Source organism: Falco biarmicus, chromosome 7 (assembly GCF_023638135.1).
Source record: "Falco biarmicus isolate bFalBia1 chromosome 7, bFalBia1.pri, whole genome shotgun sequence".
NCBI lineage: Eukaryota > Metazoa > Chordata > Aves > Falconiformes > Falconidae > Falco > Falco biarmicus.
Window position 1 is genome coordinate 9,795,259 of NC_079294.1, and position 20,395 is coordinate 9,815,653.

At 53.6% G+C, this 20,395-nt stretch overlaps 1 protein-coding gene across 7 annotated transcripts; it reads left to right on the forward strand.

Annotated features, from left to right (window-relative positions):
- Window positions 1-4,413: 4,413 nt before the first annotated feature.
- Window positions 4,414-20,274, forward strand: ABCD4 (ATP binding cassette subfamily D member 4). Of its 7 annotated transcripts, none has more exons than XM_056346245.1 (19): window positions 4,414-4,509; window positions 4,726-4,850; window positions 4,963-5,090; window positions 5,316-5,455; window positions 8,593-8,709; window positions 9,004-9,129; window positions 9,963-10,013; window positions 12,682-12,776; window positions 13,710-13,831; window positions 14,697-14,788; window positions 14,967-15,056; window positions 15,304-15,512; window positions 15,819-15,910; window positions 16,122-16,158; window positions 17,354-17,403; window positions 17,687-17,739; window positions 18,097-18,173; window positions 19,318-19,433; window positions 19,600-20,274. In XM_056346245.1, exons 1-19 carry the CDS (start codon window positions 4,493-4,495, stop codon window positions 19,693-19,695), a joined length of 1,833 nt encoding a protein of 610 aa, XP_056202220.1. In that variant the 5' UTR covers window positions 4,414-4,492; the 3' UTR covers window positions 19,696-20,274. The 7 variants fall into 7 exon arrangements, with proteins under 7 accessions (XP_056202220.1, XP_056202224.1, XP_056202217.1 ...); XM_056346242.1 differs by lacking the exon at window positions 4,414-4,509 and adding an exon at window positions 4,531-4,637; XM_056346243.1 differs by lacking the exon at window positions 4,414-4,509 and adding an exon at window positions 4,531-4,637 and having other exon boundaries at window positions 15,307-15,512.
- The last annotated feature ends 121 nt before the right edge of the window (window positions 20,275-20,395 follow it).

Below are 20,395 nucleotides of genomic sequence, written 5' to 3' on the forward strand. Positions count from 1 at the left end.
CAAACTACAGGGAGTTTTCAGCCAGGAGCAATGGAGCTGGAGTGATTGAATTACAGGAGACAATATGAGGAGCAAAATCTGTTTAGTGGTGCTGAATCGAGAACGGGCAGGCAGAGACACTGAGTGCATCAACTTCAGTGAGTGAGAACGGTTAACAGGGGTGACTTCAGCTGTGTGACTGAGGACAGAGGAATGGCACAGAGGGCAGAAGAATGTGGCCTGAACTATAGGACAGCTTGGTGGCAAGGCCCAGCCAGGAGTTTCGTCTCCCAAGGGAAGTGGGGAGCTGGCCTGGGCACTAGGTCCCATCCTGGACAAGGCTCACCCACACCCTGTCTCCCTCTTCCTCCGCAGGCACACAGAGCTCGGGGTCGTTCCCCTTCCTCCAGCACCCCTCAGTGCCGCCTCCTCCCCATCCTGTAGAGAACACTCAGGGTCCCCATTGCTGTTCTCCTCTCCCTCCCTGTGGGAGTAGAGGACATCGGTGCTGTCCCCTGAGAGCCACCCAGAGTACCCTGTCCCTCTCCTAATGGTGGCTGCCTCCCAGTTCACCTTCTGGGTGATGTTCAGGACTGAACAGTTCAATGCACCAGGAGCGCCCAGGACAGCCAGGTCTGCCTGCCCCCTGCCCTGGGGCAGCAGAGCCCTGACAGTAAGTCCCATCTCCAATTCTCCTCTGCTCAGCTTAGGGCTCTTCTCCCCTCTGGCTTCCATCCAGCTGGGCTCCCTCTCCCTTCCCGCTCTCTGAGATGGGAGGGAAGGTTTGAACTTGGTGTTGGCACTGTGCTCCTGCTCCCCGAGGCTCCCCAAGGCTCCTGGGCACACGGGAGGGAATGAAACATGAAGCACCAAGTGCAGTACCACAGTGCTGGGCGAGGACCGGGAGTCTTGGCCACATCCTGGGGTCCTGGCCATAGGTGGGAGGGGTGGGGGAAAGCCAGGAACCGCAGGAGATTCAAAGTCAAGATCAAAGCGTTTCCCTCTGAAGCCCTAACACTCTCCTTCCCTCCCACTTGCACATAAAAGCACTCTGCCCTCAGCAGGCTCTCCGCTGGGGAGGGTGGGTGGAAGAGGGGGCTGCTTTCCCCCTCGCTTTTCCTGTGTTACTAATAACTCTTCCCAGAGGTGAAATGGTGAAGATCCTTCCACCCCTCCTCCCCCATGCCTGCTTCTTGCCCAGATCCAAAGAGCCCGAAGCCATTTCAATGGCTGTGAGTTTGTGGCAGACCTGGCCTGCTTTGGGGTGTTACCAGCCGATGCCAGCACGGGGGAGACGCAGCAAGCAAAGCCTTTGAAATGTACAGTAGAAAGACACTGTTAGAGGCAAGGCACAAGGAAGGGGGATTGAAAAGAAAGCAGAACAGTTTGGCTCACAGGACAGGGAAAGGCTAATTAAGGCACAGAGCGTGGAGGAGGAAAAGGCAGAATCATTAAGATATCACAGCAGGGGCTGGTGGTGTGGCTCTGTAGAGGTTTAAGCCATGCTGAGCCTGGCCCCTGCTGTTCACCACCCCTCGGTTCTCTGTCCCCACCCTCTGCTGTGGGGTGACACAGGGGTGTGGGGAACTCTGTCAGTCAGTTCAAGTTGATGATCCAGCTGAAAATTAGTTGTTTAAGTTCATACCCTGACACGGACAGAGCTGAAACTCAGGATGGGAGTCTCCCTTACCCCTTCCTTACTAATGGTCAGAGAGGGGGCTGAAGCCTGCAGGTGATGCCAAACTGAAGAAGCTGCAAGCTCCAGGGAGGACGGGCACATATGAAGAGGCTGGAGACTGGAAACACGGGCAGGAAGTGGCGGATCCAGTTTTGGAAAGCCCAGGAAGGCGATACTCCTCTGGCAGTGCTCCATTACGCAAGACTGCAGAAAGCTGGCAGCATTAAGACAGACCGGGATGGGAAACGTGAGGAAAAGCAAGCAGCAGAGTCAAGGCTGCAGCTTTGTGGGTTTTTTGGTGGTCATGACAGCTGCTGCTTGTTTCAGAGAGCACCCAGGGCCACTTACTCCCCTCAAAGGCACTGAAAGATGGGTTTGTCAGGCTGCTCCCTCCATCCCAGCTACAGGCCAGCAGGCAGAGAGGGGGCACAGGGGAATGGCAGCACAGGGGCAGCAGGGACCGCCAGGAGGCAGGGGTTGGGAGGCCAGGGCTGCGGGAGGATCTGGACCGGGGCTTCCCCCATCAGTCCCAGGCAGGGGGAAAATGCATCGGACAGCAGGCAGGGGAGGGGGGGGATGGGATGTTTCACACCTAGCAAGCAGGAGCAGATGGGGCTGGGGTTAAACGTCACGAGGAGTTAACCTGCACTGCCACACGGAGCCCAGGGCTTAGCAAGCCATGCCTGGCTGTCCCTTCCCTGGATCCATGGCAGGCTGTTCAGTGATGGGTAAGCAATGCAGAGGGGGTTTCTCTTGGGTCTGTAGCTAGTCAGGGAGCTGAGATATGGCCCTGCAGTGTAAACAGAGCCATAAAACCCCGCTCAAATTGTGATTCCCCAGTCCTTTCCCAAGCCCTGCCCCCAGGCACGCTCTGAAATGGCCATGGTGTTTGCTGGGGGAGAAACGTGAGAAGTAGAGCCGGAGTGCTGTAAAAGATGTAAATGTTTCTGTGCCGAGAGCAGCTCTGAGTGTCTAGGGCAAAGCCTCGGTGGGGGGATGGAGAGGCACTGAGAAGGCACTTCTCTTTTGTTCTTGATCTTGGCTGCCTTCGAACCATAGAATCATAGAGTGTCCCAAGTTGGAAGAGACCCGTAAGGTCCCATGAAAAATCCTGGAGCTGATTCACTAATGGGAGCTGCCAGCGTGTGCTTTATCAGGTGGTGGTTGTGGGTGACAGGGACGGGACAAAGGGCAGGGAGGAGGAGGTAGAAGGAAGGGTTTGGGATAGACAGTCGAAGCCATCTCATCTCTGTGCCAGATCCCCTGGCTCCCTCTGTGCTGGGAAGCCATTTCATCAGCAGGGGAGGAAAGGAATATCCCCTGGCCATAAGGTGGGCAAAGGACTCAGTTCAGTGCCGGTAAGTACTGTTAAGGTGACACACACAATTGTCACAGCTGCAATACTGCACCGTGAGAGGATGTGACTGCGTAGGAGCAACCATCACCCAGGACTGATGCAACAGCTGAGAGAAAAAAAGATCCTTTTAACATAAAAATTAGTCATCGCTGAAGTCAGGTTTTCAGAGTGCTGCTCTCTGCCCTCTGGAGCTTAACCTTTAGGTATGACTGATAGCATTGTGAATTCCAGCAGTAAAAGAGTGGAGAGAAGGGAGATGAGGGCAAGCGGAAAGGGACACTGCTCAGGGAGCAGGGCCATTTGCTGACGAAACAGACCGGTGCATCTTCTTTCATCCCTGAGCGCATACACTCTGATTTTGTGTTTTGAAGGGCCTAGACCCCTGAGCAGGTAGCAGCAGAGCAAAGACGATGGACATGAGGACAAGGGAGGAGAAAAAGGGTTGGGAGGCAGGGAACTGGCAGGAGAATGAAGCTACTTGGTGTATGGGAAGAGGGACCCGTGGGGCATGTGCAGAAGCCCAAAGGCTCTGCAGAAGAAATCACATTAACAGGACAGTGGGTGTGAGAGATGCCTCACAGGGAAGGGAAGGGGCTGCAGCACGTAGGATCCCTCCTCTCTTATCATCAGACTCGTCCAGAAACATTTTATAACCCAGAGTTCGGGTGACTACCCAAATCTGGAGGAAAAAAATAGTTGGTTTCTGTATTAAACCTGGGATCGCTGAGATGTCAGAGAGGGTCAATTCCCCGCCACAGCCGGTGGCTGCTTTCCTGAGGCCTGTGCCGCCCCTCCGCCAGGGGTTTTGCAGTGCTCGGGGAGCGGGGACACCCTCTGCCGTCCCCCCGCTGGGGATCGCTGCCGTACCCCGAGGTCCCCGCAGTGGCCACCACAACCTGCGCATCCTTTCGAACCAGCCCGAAACTTCACTGCCCACCCCAACGTAGCCCACGCACAGGCATCAGCCCTGCTCCTTCCCCTGAGGGACCTGAGGTCCCCTGAGGGACCGTCCCTCAGCCTCTGGGGTCCCCGGAGGGAGCAGCTCCTGCTTGTCCCGCTCCCTCAGGCAGCGAAGCGGCAGGGCCCTCTTCCCCGGCCCCGCGGCCTGCCCGGCAGCCATGGCCCTGCCGAGCCACGGCCTCTGGGCCCGTCCCCGGCTGGCACCGAGCGCGGCTGGCGGTATAAGCCGTGAGGGACGCGAGCACCGTCCGCAGCCCCGGGGCGCTTCCCGCCTCCCCGCCCGACGCCGCCAGGGGGTGCTGTGCCCTGCGGGCAGCGCGGCGGCCCGTCAGGGGGCGCTGCCGCTCCTCGCCGGCGGGAGAGGCGGGGCGGGAGAGGCGGGGCGGCCGGGCGGGAGAGGCGGGGCGGCCGGGCGGGAGAGGCGGGGCGGCCGGGCGGGAGCCGTGCGGTGACGCCGCGCCCGGAAGCGCTCTGCAGCGCGGCGGCGGGTCCTGCCCGGGCGGGCGGCGCCGGGGCTCATGCAGGCCGAGGAGAGGTGATGAATATTCATGTTGTAGCGCCCGCGGGGGCGGGGCCTTCCCCGGGAGGGCGCGGCCGTGGCCGTGGCCGCACGGTGATGGCGGGAGGCAGCGGCGGGATGAGGGGCGCCGGGGCCGGCGGCCGGTGAGGAGGGGGCGGCCGGGGGGGGGGCGGGGCGGGACAGCGCGTCCCCGAGGGCTCACCGGCGGTCCCGCGTCTCCCTCCGTTGCAGGCCCGGGCCGCGGCTGGACGGGCTGCTGGTGCGGCGGTTCGTGGCGCTGCAGGCCGTGCTGTTCCCCGGCTGGCCCTCCCCGAGCGCCCTGATGTTCCTGACGCTGCTCGGGGTCGCCTTGCTGGGTGAGCGCGCTGCGGCGGGGGCGGGGGGCTGCACCCTGCCTCTGCTCCCCCACCCCCCTGCCTCTGTCACCGCTGCCCTTCATCCCCTCGCCGTGCCGCCTCTCTCCTGCAGAGCAGCTGGTCATTTACCGGGTCGGCGTCATCCCCAGCCAGTACTATGAGGTCCTGGGGAACAAGGACTTCTCCGGGTTCAAATGGCTGACTGCGCTTGCCCTGGCTCTGATCGTAGTGAACTCCACGGTAAGGCAGGCCGGAGGCTCCAGTGCCTTGGGAGGGGAGGGGAAAAGCTGCCCGTGGCTCCCGGCATGATCCTGGTGGTGAAGGATCTAGGTCTACCCATGCCCTGGTAGGTAGGTATGCTTGGGATGCATCACTGGTGCAAACGGTTAGGTTTTTCTTTTGTTTTGGGAAATGCTTGTTGTTCTCGCTCATCTCCTCCCATCTCTCTCCTTGCCCTTGTTCCAGCTGAAAAGCTTCGACCAGTTTATCTGCAACATGATGTACCTGAACTGGAGGAAATCCCTCACCGAATACCTCCACAGCTGCTACTTCCAAGGGCAGGTCTACTACAGCCTGCACGTGCTGCGTGAAGACATCGATAATCCGTAGGCTGCCTGCAGCTTCTTTCAGGCTCTTGCTTGGCTTCTTCTGGGCTGCTCCACACCTTTTCCTGACTTCTCTGTGTCTCTGGGTAGGGGCTTGAGCCCTGAAGCTTTTGCCATCTAGGCACAAATACCTTCTTCTGCCCTGGGTGGGAGGAGATGGTGCCTGCTTCTGGGAACTCCTGTCGCTGCTGGTCAGTCATGATAGTTTTAGGGGTAGGGTGGTCAGTCGTGATAGTTTTAGGGGTAGGATGTTTCTGTTGCGAGGAAAGCAGAGGCCCGGCAGAACAGGGATATAGTGCTGCTATAAAACATGCTGTCTGCAAACGTAACCCTTGACACGCGGTGTGATGTTGCAAAGGGCCTGGCGGGAGTCAGAGTACTGCCTCTCCCTGCCTTCACGCAGCCAGTGCGTTAGGACAGTCCCTGTTGTTCTGTTTGAACTTCAACCACCGGAGTCTCCAGCCAAACGCAGTTTTGTTTAGTTGCGTTTTTAGTGGTTTTGATAGCCCATGGGAGCCACATCCAGGAAGGACTTTGTTTTGTACTGTATGAGGGCTGCATTTCCCCTTTCCTGGTTCTAGGAAGGAAATGTCATGAAATGATGACCTGAAATATGGGAGAAGGCGGAGCATTCAGTCCCTCCGTGCTTATCCCAGCCCAGTCTGAGATCCCCTTCCAGTTTGCTTCGTGCACTGTCCTGCTTACTGCAGAGCTGCTGATCTGCCTGGGCTGTGAAGCAGAAGTTGAACACCTCCCTTCCTCGCAGCTGTGTGCTGACCCTGGCCTTCCAGCCTGTCCTTGCACACAGGACGCTGCTGTTGTAGTTTCGCACTTTGAAGACTTAAAGATCATACATTAGACTTCATGTGAGAGGTAGAGGCGCTTTTTTCCCCCTCCAGAATTTGAAGGAGTTACTATTAAATATTTGCTGAAAAACTAGAAATCAGGGGATGACTTTTTCCAAATTGTGTGGCTTTATGCAGTTGTTTTGAGTCCCCAAGCTCCCCTCCCCTGGAGGGGGCACGTCTGGTCTAGTCACTGCACTGGTGCCATCTCCCACATTGATGGCACCAAAGGAGACCAGACCTGGGGTCCCTGTGAGAAATGGCTGTCTTGCAGGAACTCCTAACTGTTGCTAATAGTGGTGACCTCAAGGAACTGAAGCAGTCTTTGTGTTTCTGCTACCCAGTGCTCCTGGCTGCTTGCCCTTGCCCCTTTCTTGAACAACACGGTGGTCTGTGTGGCTGCACAGTGAAATTGTGCTGGGTATCTTAGATGTTTTCTTGTCTGTATCGTTTTTCAGCCAGACCCGTTCCCTAGCTGTTTCTGCTGACCCAGTGCTAGGAGACAGCCTGAGTAAGAGCAACCAGTGGTGCACAGAGAGAGGGCTTAGCTTGGGTCAAACAGCCCTGCTGCCAAACATGAAATCACAGCTTCATGATGCTGGTGCACTGCTGGGGTTACTCCTACCCTCATTAAATGTTCATTTTTGATGGTGCCTTGCAGTGGTTTGGAGTTGCAAGCAGAGGTTCAAAAGCCATACCTGTCACCAAGGAATGCAGTGCTTCCCAGGCAGTGTGGTATATTGGCCATGATCAGAAGCTGCTGCATGCCTATCTTTTTTTCCTTTGGGGAAGGAGGAAGGGGAGGTCAGAGGCCCCTCACCACATGACTATCCTGCTCAGGTTTATTTTTAACCAGGGAATGTATTCACATTGTGCAGTGAAATGCATGAGATAACTGGGTCGGTCTGCTTTGCAGCAATAGAGCCAGCTCTCCTGACCTTAGCAGAGCGAGTGTGTGGGATTGCTGTGGACTCTTTTTTTATTACTACTGAATTTTTTCGTTGCACTGCTTCTGCTCAAACATCCAGTCTTACTCTTTAGTGTCTTTTTTGGTGCCACTACAAAAAGTTCTCTTTATCTTGCAATTCCTTGATGAGAATTTTTTGCCTGCATCAGCTACTTGGAGAATGAATTAGAGTGACCAAGTGACCTCCCATTATGCAATGCAAACCAAACCGAGTGTCAGATGCGTGGTGTCATCCATCTAGAAGGAATGAAGAGTGGGTTCTGAGTGGCATACAAACACTTGCGGCTCCTAGCAGGGCATTTGAGTTGTTTATGTCTTATCATTGCATGTTGCTTAATAGCTCATAAAAAGTAATAACCTGCCACGAGTCTATAGCTTGACTTACATTATAACTTTATGGGAACAATTACAGTCTGAGGAGGAAAAATGACGACTGTAAGGTCAATCAGGGTGAGAGCTGCCCCAAAATTAATCCATTGCTGTTCCGGGACTGCAAAAGAGTTGAATGTTCTTGTGGTTGTATCTGCACCGATAGCTAAGCAGGAGTCCAGCCTTTCACAGCCATGGCCTTTCCTCTTCACCAGGCTGAACCCCTCATCCACCTGCTCTGGACAAATGAGGTGCTAAGGGAGTAAATACGCCAAAATCCTTTCTAGTTACCCCAAGTGCAGCTCCTGCTCAGCAGTAGGACAGGTGGGACTTGAAGGTCTGTCACCCATGGGGCGAGGAGCCCTGGTGTGCTGCTGCCTGCTCTTGTGGGATGGGGCTGGGTGGAAGCGCTTTCTTCCTTGCAGCAAAGGGACCAGAGGGCACTCCGTAAAGAGCAAAGGGACCAGCTACTGCGGAAAGGTGGATATGGTGGAAGCATTTGCAAATATCCAACAGCTGGCAAAGGCCTGGCCTGTGCCCTAGCCAGTCCTAGTAGTGATGCAGCACCAGTACTGGAGGTCTGGGGGGGAGTCAGTAGTTCTTGGTAGTACAGGGGTGGGTTCGGGAGAGGAGGAAAAGACAAGGATGCAGAGACCTTTAGCAGAGTTGGACAATGTTGTTGAAAGTGGAACAAGGGGCAAGAAACAGGGTGAAAGTAACAGCAGGAGCTGGGTAGGTGCCGGGAGGGCCTTTGGGTTGGGTCTTTCTGGGCCATGGAAATTGTTTCCTGTGGGGGAACTGGAGTCACAGCTGTAGATCCCTCCCAGGTAGGGCTGTTCACCTGCACCCTATCCTAAGTTCAGGCAATGAAACAGCCTGGCTTGTGCCCTGTTAGGGAGTTAGTACTGATTCTTGCTCCTGGGCTTTAACAGTGTCAATGGCTCTGTGTTGAGCAGGGACCAGCGCATCAGCCAGGATGTGGAGAGGTTCTGCAGGCAGCTCAGCTCCATGGCCAGCAAGCTCATCATCTCACCCTTCACACTGGCCTACTACACATACCAGTGTTTCCACAGGTAAGGACCCATCCTGGCCCTGCTTTCATGCCTGTTTCCTATGCTCTTTATTTTGTTTTTGGAGCCTGGCACCCATGTTACAACTCCCCAGAGGGACACTTGTACATGTGGGTGAGTGATCTCTGCACTCCAAAGGGAATTCTTCTTTGGGGATGCTGGGGTGTGCAGTGCTAGCCCCCAAACTTCTGTGAAAGCCAAGAGAGGTGACAGCTGAGGGCTTTGACTGCTTGAGCCTGAGGGTGCTAGGGCATCCTTTGCTTGGATTATTAGCTGACCTCTCTTTCTCCTCTGTAGCACAGGCTGGCTAGGCCCGGTGAGCATCTTTGGGTATTTCATCATTGGGACGATCGTCAACAAGGTATTGATGAGCCCAATTGTGTCTAAACTTGTGCAGCAGGAAAAACTGGAGGGGGATTTCAGGTGAGTCTCAGCAGAGCAGTGTTTTCACTGTCTCTTGGCAGCTTCTGCAAAAGCTGCTTTTTTGTCCCCGTTCAGTGCTATGTACACAGTTACTACTCTTGTCTGTGACATCGCCCACACTCAGAGAAATCTACTTGTGCAATCCTGCCCCAAATTCCGTGTGCTGAGCCTCCATCCCCCCTTTCACTGCCCTGTCATGGCAGGCAGTGCCCTTGGTTCAGTCTCCAGGCTGCTTGCCTGGTCTTTGCTATTGCTGATGCCTCTGCTAGGGCATTGGATATGTTGGAGAAAACTGCACATGGAGCTTCCTTGGGTGCAGATGTAAGTTCAGTGAACTGCATCTACTGACAGAAATCAGGTTTCTGCTTCACCCACACCTTCCGAAGTGCCCAAACCAGCACAGTCTTTCCATATGCTCTGTAACTCATCTCCTCCCCTTTCCCCTGCAGGGCTGGCTGGGTGTGTGGCAGGGGCTTTGCAGCTTTCCCTGAGGCTCAGGGCATCCAAGGACAGCAACAGGAGCTGGTGTGGTACAGGGAGCTCATACCAGGGTAGTTGGTTGTGATTCTGTGTGGCAGAGATGCTGGGCTGGCAAACAGGCGGCCCAGGGGCTGGGAAGATACGCACAGAGCGCAGCATACCAAACAAATGCACCACTGAGCTGGGGTAGAACAATGTCACCTTGTGCTAAGCCTTGGTCTCTGGTGCCTTTTTGAGCCTATTGAGTGTTTCTGACAAGAGATGCCTCACATGCAAGGTGAGTTTCCTCTAGCAAGACTATTGGCTATGTAATTCACTATGCACAATCGTAATATTTTTTTGGGGTTGTCCAGGTTCAAGCACATGCAGATTCGTGTCAACGCGGAACCAGCTGCTTTCTACAGGTTAGTAGCGTTCACTTCTTTATGTCCCCATAAGGATCCTCCCAGCTCAGGTCATCCTTGTTGTATTCATGTATCCCAGAGAAGTCCAAGTCCTGTCACTGCAGCTGGAGATTTCTGTCCCCTCCATCCTGCTGCAGCATCGTACAGCCCTGAGACTCTGTTCTCCTTTGCATTCTGCACCTTGTCTGCAGAAATACTCCACAGCAGCTGGAGACAACTGTTTTTTCTCTGCCTCCTTTCTAACATCCCCAGAAGCTTGATACAGATTTGGTGCTGGCTTGGAGACCATTGCTGATGTTATACCAGGTCCTTACCTGGAAGATTGCTCAGGGTCTCGTTGCATCTTGTCAGGATGTTCCCTTGGGGACTTGTTGCAGGTTGCTTCTGGCCCCATCCTGCTGCTGCAGACCTATGTGTCTTCTCTGGGTATGCCAGCTGTTGCTTGCCCTTGTTACCTCTGCTTGCTCCTCTAGGTCGGTCTGTGCCCTGACCCTCCCAACCCTCTAGTGCTGCTCTCTGAGTTTGCTCAGTGCCATGTACCCCAGAGCTGAGTACACAGCTGGGAGCACCTCCCTGCTCTGTGATGCCCTGAAGTCTGTTGAGCTGTTGCTTGAACCCTTAAAGGTGTTTCGTGAAAACTGCTAGAGCCCAGAAAAAGGGCCATGATTTTACTGTAGCTTGTGTTGGGGTGCCTGGTTGGTGGCAGGAGGTCGTTGCTTGTCACATGTCTGCCTTTGCCCTGCATGTTGTGAAATCGCACTGTTTCCAGGAGTTTATGCAAGCAGCAGCTGTTCTGTCTGTGGTTTTCCCTGCCTGTGATATGTTTGGCTCCTTCATGCTGTAACGACCGAGCATTCCAAGTGTTATGGTGCTGTCCTCAAAGTGGTTTGATTCAAAATCGCTGATTTCATAAAGATTTATTTTGACAAGCATGAAACTCTGATTTAAATAACTGAAATAAATCTGGATTTGCATTGGCAAGTTTGAGTTATTTCTTTGTGGGCAGGTTGATTCTTACTGGTTGATGATAATTTTTCTTAATGGAGAAGATACTCTTAACTACATGCCCTTATTTAAGCTGTGGTACTCTTCCTCGCAATTTTGAAGTTTTCTATTCTATTGCCAAGTAGAAAATGGAAAGTGGATTATTATACCAGAAAGCAGAGTGTCACTTCAGTACAGTTCATTAATAGAAAAGCTTTACTTGGTGGGGAACTAGAATTTAATTAAATTGCACAAAACCAGGCATTCTCATGGTATTAATAATTAAAAATAAAGGATTTTTTAAAAAAAGTTGCATTCCTAGAGTCCTGCAAGAGGAGGAGCATGTGGTGAGCGGCTGGTTTTGCCAGACTTGTAGAAGCTGTTAGATCTCATCCTCTTGCACCTGCCTAACCATTGTTTTGGTAAAGGAAGAAACAAAACCTGAGCACCGTCACCTTTTTACTTCTTTGGTTGCTAAGCCTTTGGCAAACTTGCTTTAAAAGTGAACTGAATGGGAGAGAAAACTAAAACCAATACAGCAATCTCTCATCTGCAAAAGGAAATAATAGCTGTCATTCACAGTGCCTTCCTTGCCTTTAACTCCTTGTGTCCGGGGCTTTGTCCTTTCCAAATACTCAGCAGCAAAGATTGCCGCTCCGTAGTTACTTGAGATGGGCTGTAGGGCAGTAATGCCAAGTAGAATTCTAAGTGGATGTGTTTTTGAGAAAGAAAACGTATTTTTTCTAAGAACTTTAAAATTTAAAACTAAGAACTTTAAAAATCTTAATTTTGGGGGCTTTTTTTGTGCAGCTCCTGGCCTTATCTGCTCGAGCCTAGGGACTCCTCTGTTACATGGACTGTGGTGGGAGCATGGGTGTGCGCTGGGCACGTGTGTGTTGGGTGGCAGGGGCGATAGCTGCTGCGGCAGGTGGGAGTCTGGAGCGAGACATGGAGCTCTCTGCGTTTTGCCACCTGAGGGCAGCCCAGCCCTTGCAAAGGAGCAGAAGGAGCTGCCGGGCTTGCTGAAGGTGATGGTTCAGAGCCAGATGTGACCTCTTGCTACTGACTCAGCCTGGCTGTGGGAGCATCACTGCTAATTCAGGTGGCGGGTGACCCCCTGATGCCTGCAGAAGGGGAGTGTGTGTGTGTGTGGGCTGAGGTCACCCACATGGGGTGCTGCACTGCTCCGGGTTTGTCCACGTTCCACTCCTCCCAGCATTGGGAATGGGAAGCGGTGGACTGGGGCTGCCGGCTGTGCAGGTGGTGTTGGCTTGCTGTCACCTCCTGGACTTGCTTCTGCCTTCTTTCTGGCTCCAGCTGTCCAGTGGTGCTGTCCCTCTCTTCCAACCAGGCTCTGGTTGCAAAGTGTGTTTGACTTTGGGTGTGCATTGCTCCAGGCTGGGGCCTTGTTGGCGGTGTCCAACTGCCTCGCCTCCTCCTGTGCGCAACAGCAGCATCCACGGGTTCTGGGAGAGATTTGCAGGGCTGTTTGTTTCAGCCAGAGTTTCTTGGTGAAGCTCTTCAGGTGGGAGTTCTTGGCTGTTCAGTTCCTGCTCAACAAAGAGCTTGTTGCTTGGAGGCTAAGGTGCCAGACCCTTTCCAAACCTCAGTTGTAAAGCCCATGCTTTGACCTCATTGCCATGCTCCCGGGATGTTTGCAGCATATTGCAATCTTATTTTACAGGGCCGGGCGAGTGGAGCACATGCGCACGAACTGGAGGCTGCAGAGCTTGCTGCGGATGCAGAGGGAGCTGATAGGCAAGGAGCTGTGGCTATACAGTGAGTGTGGAGTTTGGGGGGTGAAGTGGGGTGTATGGTAGCTCTGTTGCTGTGACCCACAGACTGGGGAACCCTATTGCTAGAGCAGCGATGCCGGGGTTTCCTCTGCTGCGTCTTGCTGGTGCATGAAAGGGTTCACCCTGAGGGTGCCTCCTGCAGCCCTAAATGGGAATCCTCTTGTGAAAAAGCCTCATAAAAAGCAAAGTTGTGGAGGACCCAGCTAAACTGGAGAATGCAAGCCCCCAAAAGGGGATTCTGTAGGAATCTGTGCCTTTTGTGGGGCAAGTGTTCAATGGCCAGGAAGAGAGGGAAGGGCTTGAGCTTTGGGGAGGCAGAAGACTTTGTATAGGTGGTTGGGAGCTGTGGAAACTTCTTTCCTATGGAGATTGTCCCTTGAGCATAGTTTTCCCCTGAAAATCTTCCTTCTCCCATTGTCACTGGGTCCAGGTATGGGCGTTAAATGATCAGTATCAAGACAGCTCTTCCTCATCTCAACACCATAGTGAGCTTCAGAGCAATGTAAGGGGAGCCCTGAATGCAAGTGTGTCTGTGGGAGTCTGGGGTCTTAAGTCTTTTCTGCCTGTCCTGTGCTCCAAGACAGACTTCACAGCCAACCATCTTGCCCCAGAGCTTCCTTTTTGTCCTCCCTCCCATTTCTTGTGAGTCAGCCAGGCCTCTAAAGAATAGAAACAAGCATGCAAAGTGGGTTTTGCCCCGTGGTAGTTACTGAGCTGTGTGTCTGGATGTTGTTTCTCTGCTCAGGGGCCTGTCTTAAAGTGCTCTTTGCTTGGCAGACTGCTCTGGTGTATCATGAAGTGCTGAGGCAGGACCGTGGGTCTTCCTCTGACCAGGCTCATGGGCTGCATGTCAGCCTGGCTGGGACAGACGTTCCCACCCAAACTCACTGTCTTCTTTCAATATGCTTCTGCCCAGTTGGGATCAACACCTTTGACTACTTGGGCAGCATCCTGAGCTATGTGGTCATCGCCATTCCCATCTTTTCCGGGGTTTACGGTGACCTGAGTCCAACAGAGCTCAGCGCCCTCGTCAGCAAGGTGAGCTAAGGGTGATTTCCCAGACCCCGTTGTGGAGGGTGAGCAGGTGCTGAGGATGGAGGTTTCGTGTGGGGCTGGTGGCATTGGGGCTTGATAACCTGCAGCAACTGACCTTGAGGTTAGACTGTTCCTGCCTGTGGTGGCATAGAAATGGGAGCTTGGAGCCAGCTGGTGTATGATTAACCTGGGGTGAGAACTGTCAACATCTACCTAAGTGTTTCCCAGCTCAGAGCTCTCTGTCTGAAAAAAAAACCAACGGGACCTCAGAAAGCCTCTGGCTTTCAGCAGTTTGGGTGGGGATTGGGTCCATGCAGTGCTGTGGCTCTGGGTTGTGCCCTGGGCTGCTGCCCGTGGTGAGCCTGGCCACCTGTGAGGTTGAGCTGGCTTGCATTCGCCTTCCTAACCTGACTTGTTCCCAGATACCCAAAACCATCTTGTGATGGAGAAGGAAGAGTTAAAAATAGCTAAGTGGGCACTGCGGGCTGAGACACCCTGCTCTGAACCATGTACAGTGCTGGGGCAGGGCCGGTGGCATGGATCTGCGTGACTTAGGTGGGGTGAGTCTGCTGAGCCCTGGGCAGGCCAGCAGGCACTCTGCAAACACCATCCCTGGGTGGCAGAAGATGTGTGTCCACCTGGCAAAAACTGCTGTACTGAGCAGGGAAGCCCTGCTGCATCCGCATGTGGTCATCTTCTCCTTTGCTCCCAGCACCCTAGGTGACTTCTCCACCCCTCCTTCATCTTGCTGGAACTGCTGACACGGCCAAAGGTCTGGACTCCTTGGCTGCCTCCTTGCAGCTATGGAGGAAGGGGCAGTGCCCCAGCTTTGTGCTGACTCTTGCTCTGGCGTGTGATTTCTCCCCAGAATGCCTTTGTTTCCATCTACCTCATCAGCTGCTTCAGCCAGCTCATAGATCTCTCCAGCACTGTGACCGACGTAGCTGGCTACACACACAGGTAAGCTTCTTTGCAGGCAAGTCTCTGCAGGAAAGGGAGCTCTGGGACAAGACTCTGCCCAGGTCTGTCCTAAATAAATAAGAAACAGTTGCTTGTGAGCAAGCACGGGCAAGTTTGGGTATTGTGAGGAGGCTGCTGGAGTTGTCCCTGGCATTCATGCAACTTCTTGTTTGCCCAGGATTGGTGAACTGCAGGAGACCTTGCTGAGCCTTGGCAGAAAAAAAAATGATAACTACTCAGAAGCCAAAGCAAGCTGGGATTTGGATGGGTGAGTCTCCGCTCAGCAACTGGTTGGCTTACAGCTTATGTGCCAGAATGTGGGGTGGCATGGGATGGAGGTGGCCCATCATGTCACGGCCTGTTGCATGCAGCTGGTTGGAGCAGGCAGGGCTCACTGTGATTTGTCATTCCCGAGGTGTGTGGGACAGGGCTGCTGTCACAACGCCTGATCTTTGCTAGTCTCACTGTGATCGCTTACCCAAGATCTCTCCTCCTTTGTCTTGGTGGTGGCCCAGCAGCAGTTCTGGGGAGGACCCAGTGCCAAGGGACACAGCGTTCCTTCTGGAGCAAGTGACACTTTCGGTGCCATCCTCTGGCAAGCTGCTTATCAAGGACTTGAGCCTCAGGATCTCACAAGGAAACAGTATGATGATTGTGGGGAACACTGGCACAGGAAAGACATCTCTCCTGAGGGTCCTTGGGGGACTCTGGGAGAGCACACGGGGTAAGGACTGCTGCTGTCTTTACTCTTCTTTTTGAGTGGCCTTCTCTTTCTCAGCCAGGGCTGCCCTCAGTTTGGAAGGTGGCAGTGTGGGGTTGTGAGGCCAGTGCCACTTTGTGTTGGTGAATGTGTCACTGATGCATTGGAGCCACCCATCTCTATCGCATTCTCTGCTCTGGCTCTCATTGCTTTGTTGCAAATATACCTTTTCTGGGATTTGTTGGGTACTTCATGGGGCAGGACAGCACAGGAGGCAGTGGGGAGTTGGTGGCTGGTGCTGCAGGTTTGGCTGAGTGTGTCTCTCTGCAGGGAGCATCAAGATGCTGACCTGCTTTGGCCCACGGGGAGTTGTGTTCCTGCCGCAGCGGCCCTTCTTCACTGACGGAAGCCTGCGCGAACAGGTGGGCCCAGGGGCTGCCTCTACTGTGGCCCCAGTTCTGCTCCCAGCTGTGGCCGTGCCCTATGAACCTGTGTGCTGCAAAAAGCCCTGCAAGGAGGAGGATGCTGGTGGCTGCTCCTTCCCTCATGCCTGAGTTCATGCCATCACCATTGTGTCCATGATGGACCGTGCCCGGCTCCCTCTGACATAGCTTATTTTGCTCTGTTAATCAGGTGATCTACCCCCTGAAGGAGATCTATCCAGTTTCAGGTACGTGGCAATCCATTAGAGCAGTTAGCCAACCCTGTGGTGTCAGCTCCCTGGTCCTTTGCCCAGTGCATCTATCTTCTCTACCATGTCCCACCAGGAGAGCTTATCCATTTCACTTTTGTTGCTCTCTGCTTTTCCCTGGAAGATTTACCTTCGTGTAGGTTAAGGTCAGCTCTGTGTTCCCTCCCTTCCAGGAGGGAATATATTGTCTTGATAACAATATGTTCTTTTGATGCAGTGAGGACAAGCTGGCCATGCTCTGTCTGTTGTGCTAGACATGCGATACATGTTGGGGCACCTTGCTGTTGGGACACATCTGATCTGTCTGGTACAACCTGCCTTTGGGCAAGCCATGTTTGCCTCCATCTCATTTTCCATCTACCTTCATCTTTCACTGTTCCTCATTTTCAAATGATGTCCCAGGGCCTTGCATGCTGTTGAGGTCAGACTACATGGATCCTGTCTCCCCCCCTGCCCTCTTCCCAAGCCAGACCACACATGGTCTGCTACAGTTTGCAGATGTCCAGGTTTAAGTCTCTGTCTTGAGTGAAGCAGTGTTGCGTGCCGCTTTCAAATACTTGGCAGTCACAGTCTTGCGGAGAGCAACTGCAGCTGTCAGCTACTGTTGTGGCTCTTCCACAGCTTCAGAGAGGTCCATGACAGATGCACAGCCCTTCTGCTCAGCTTCCGTAGCTGCTGGCTGTACCAGCTCAAGTGTATGTTCTGTTCCACAGCTGGTCCTTCCTGAGTTTTTTCCCTTTCCACGTAGGATCCTTTTGCTGGCTGTTACCCAAGCCCTGGTCCCATGACTGCACCACCTGCAGCCTACAGCGGGCAGTCAGCCAGCCGTAAGAGAGCAGCTGGTGGGCAGGGCCTTGCCAACTGAAGCCTGAATCCTTGTGTTCTGGCTGTGTCCATCTGTGACCTTGGACTGGGCCAAATCTCAGGTGTATCTGTGGAGCCCAGCCACCTCCTGGCATGCTGCTCACCGGCACGGTTAACATTTTTAGGGAAGGTCGGTCTTTGGGAGCTCTCTGTGCCAAAGCTCAGGACCTGGTATAGTCCAGTGGTTGAGTCCGCTACGCTGAACCTCAGGAGATCTCCAGTCCTTCCCTCCTGCCCCGCTGACTCCTCCTTGCAGCTGTGGCCTCAGCGTACGTTGCCTCTGCCTAAGCTGTACTGCTTTCTCCCCTAGGGTCTGCAGATGATGAGAGAATTGTGCGATTCCTGGAGCTGGCTGGACTGGTGAGTCCCTGGTAGTGCTGCTGCCTTCTTTCCTGGTGGTGCCAGTGAGGGATGAAGGAATGAGGATTTGTGGCAGCGCAGTGTGACAATGTGCTGGACACATGTGGGGACGTTGTCTGCAGCTGGGACAGGACTGTCTGTGGGACAGGCAGAGGAGGAGGGATGCAGAGCAACTTCAGCTCAAGCGGTAAAAGAAAGAGTGGCATGAAGGGGGCGGTTGTGCTCCGGGCCATGCTCTGACGGGGTTGGGGCTGTGTTCACAAGTCTGCTGTGCTCTCTGCAGACTGATTTGCTGGCGAGGGCCGGAGGACTGGATGAGCAGGTGGACTGGAACTGGTAAGGGAGCTCAGCGTCCGTATGAATTTGGGTGATCCCTTTGGGTGTGGAACACTTCTAAGCAGAGGCATGTTGCTGCTGGACTTAGGAACATGCATGTTCAGCTATGTCCTGTGGGAGGTAGGCAGTATACAGGGTCAAGGTCTTCATCCCCCAAGCATCAACAATCACCAGCCATGCTGCTCTTCAGGCAGCTGACTGTGTACAAGGGTGCAGAGCCAGTCCCAGTGTGGAGCGGGGCACAGGGGACACACAGGGACAGTTGCTTGCTGGGGTCTCAGATATCAGCAGCCATAAGCTCTTCAGCAAATGAGTTCTTTTTGTTGAGGGGGATTGTGAATCTTGACCCTGCTGCAGGTATGACATCCTGTCCCCAGGGGAGATGCAGAGGCTCTCGTTTGCACGGCTCTTCTACCTCCAGCCAAAATATGCGGGTGAGTGAGCGACTGAACAAGGAGCAGGGGAAGAGGCAGGGCCTTTGGTGTAAAGACTTTGGTGTAAAAAGAAGCTGGTACAGAGACAGCTTGTGAAATCCCTCCTTTGCTAGGAACGTGCTTTGTCTGGGCCGTTATTTCAGCAGCATAACACACAGAGGATTCAGCGGTGAAATTTCATTATCTGTGTGGAGGGTGGTAGAAGAAGAGGCTGTGGATAAGACATTCTCTTCTGAGGGAACTAATGATTAATGGTCTTGGTCCAGGTCAGATGGCATCTGAAGAAGCCCCCTCTCAGCATGCTCGCCAGTTGCCACATGAAGAAGTGTGCATGCTAGGGAGCATGGCATCAGCTGCCATATCAGAAGCTCACAAGCCTCTCTAGAGTTGTAGAAGCAATGTGGGAAATTTAGTTGTTACACAGCAAAAGAAGAAAGGAGCGGTGGGAGAAACGGTCCTGAGAGATCACAGAAGCAGCTCCCGTTAGCAGATGAGGCTAATTCCTTTGCACACCTAGGCTGCTAGTGACTGTTGGAGGACTTACCATGAGAGCCAGGGTGGGTGTGGGTGAACAGAGCCAGTGCTGGTAGCAAGTAATCACGTGTAAGTACCTCTCTTCCCCTGAAGCCTGCAGCACAGCTCGGTGCTGTCTGGGCAGAAGGAACCTGTGGGCTAAAAGCTAAAAGCTGTAGAGATGATGTAAACCAAATTGAATTTATCGGCAGTATTTAACCTTAACTGACAGGAAGGTGCTTCAGTCTGTCCTGGATGCTCCAGGTGGGGTCTGGGCTGGAGGGGTGCACAGGCTGCTGCTCAGCCTGATGCTCTGGCACACAGCCTGCCTTGAGAAGTTTGTCTTGGCTTTCACAACAGTGGGCATGAGGCAGCGACTGGCAGCTATTGAGGGAGGGGAATGAGGTGAGTGGTGCTGTTTGGGTGGATTCGAGGGCATGTGGGGAAGGGCAGCTTGCCAAGTTGACTGACACCAGCTGCGCCAGAAGAAAATCAGAGTCCTTGGGCTTCTCACTTCCCTTCTGCAGATGCTGCTAGTGAGCTCCAGTTAATATGCGAAATGTTCTGGGCAGTTGCTGCTCTTTTGCCTAAGGGGACATAAGGCTTGTGGGGCTTACAACTTTTCTCTCAGTGCTAGATGAAGCCACCAGCGCTCTGACAGAAGAGGTGGAGCATGAACTGTACCATGTGTGCCTTCAGCTGGGCATGACGCTGATCAGTGTGGGACACAGGCCCAGCCTGGAAAAGGTGAGATGGGCAGACAGTGCTCCACACCTCCCTGTTGATAGCAAGACAGCGGAGGTAGAGAGGGTCCCTGGCAAGCAGAGGGGAGTGTCTGAGGCTGGAGAGCCTTACTGTGAGAGGGCATGCCCCTGTAGAGACATCCCTTAGTTGTTGTGTTATTGAATTGCAGTTCCACACCTGGATTTTGAAACTTCATGGGGAGGGAAGATGGGAGCTCACTCGATGTGAGAAGATGAAGCGGCTCCCAGCTGGGGACAGATGCTGAAAAAAAACCATGCTCTCATCCAGCAGAACCTGCACATGCATGGGAGAGCTCTGAACAGCAGGCATGGAGCTGCTGAGCCAGCAGCTGTTGACAAGGGATTTACCCAGCACAAGACTGGTTCTGGATTTTGCTGGTGGACAAGAGTCAAGTCTGAACTCATGGTGTGGGGTTCTGCTAGGAGCAGATGCATCTATGCCACCCTTCTCCCAGCCTCTCTGCCTCTCATGGGGGGAAGAGCTGAGATGCTAGGCTGCCCAAAGAGAAGATGCTGTCTTGTGGGGCTGGTAGAGGCAATGACCAGAGGAACCTCCACTTGTCCAGGATGCAGTGGTGTGAGGCTAGGATGCAGCCTCCTGTTCTGCCCTCTGTGCCTTGCTGGGAACCTCTGTATCTTTGGTACACAGCTCTGCAGAACAGACTTCCATACCTGTGGCTCTTTGAGGGTTGTGTTCCCCATGCACAGTAAGGGAAAGAGAATGCTGACACAAAGAAGGGGCATGTTTCTGCTGTCCTTATGACACAAGGTTACTGGTCAAGGGAACACTTTTGTAGTAAAATCCAGGGCCTGTTTTCCATTGATTTTCACGGAGAAAAGTCTGTATTTGTTAACCAGATAGCAGCATCTTTTTCTTCTGGGGTTTGCTTTGGAGGAGATGCTTGTATATTGGCAATGGTCCTAGACTAGAGTATTGTTGAAGAG

Coding starts and splice junctions, on each gene's coding strand:
- ABCD4 (XM_056346242.1), top strand. CDS start 4,591: ATGGCGGGAGGCAGCGGCGGGATGAGGGGCGCCGGGGCCGGCGGCCG. Junction 9,130..9,962: donor AAACTGGAGGGGGATTTCAG/GTGAGTCTCAGC, acceptor GGGGTTGTCCAG/GTTCAAGCACATGCAGATTC. Junction 13,832..14,696: donor TCAGCGCCCTCGTCAGCAAG/GTGAGCTAAGGG, acceptor ATTTCTCCCCAG/AATGCCTTTGTTTCCATCTA.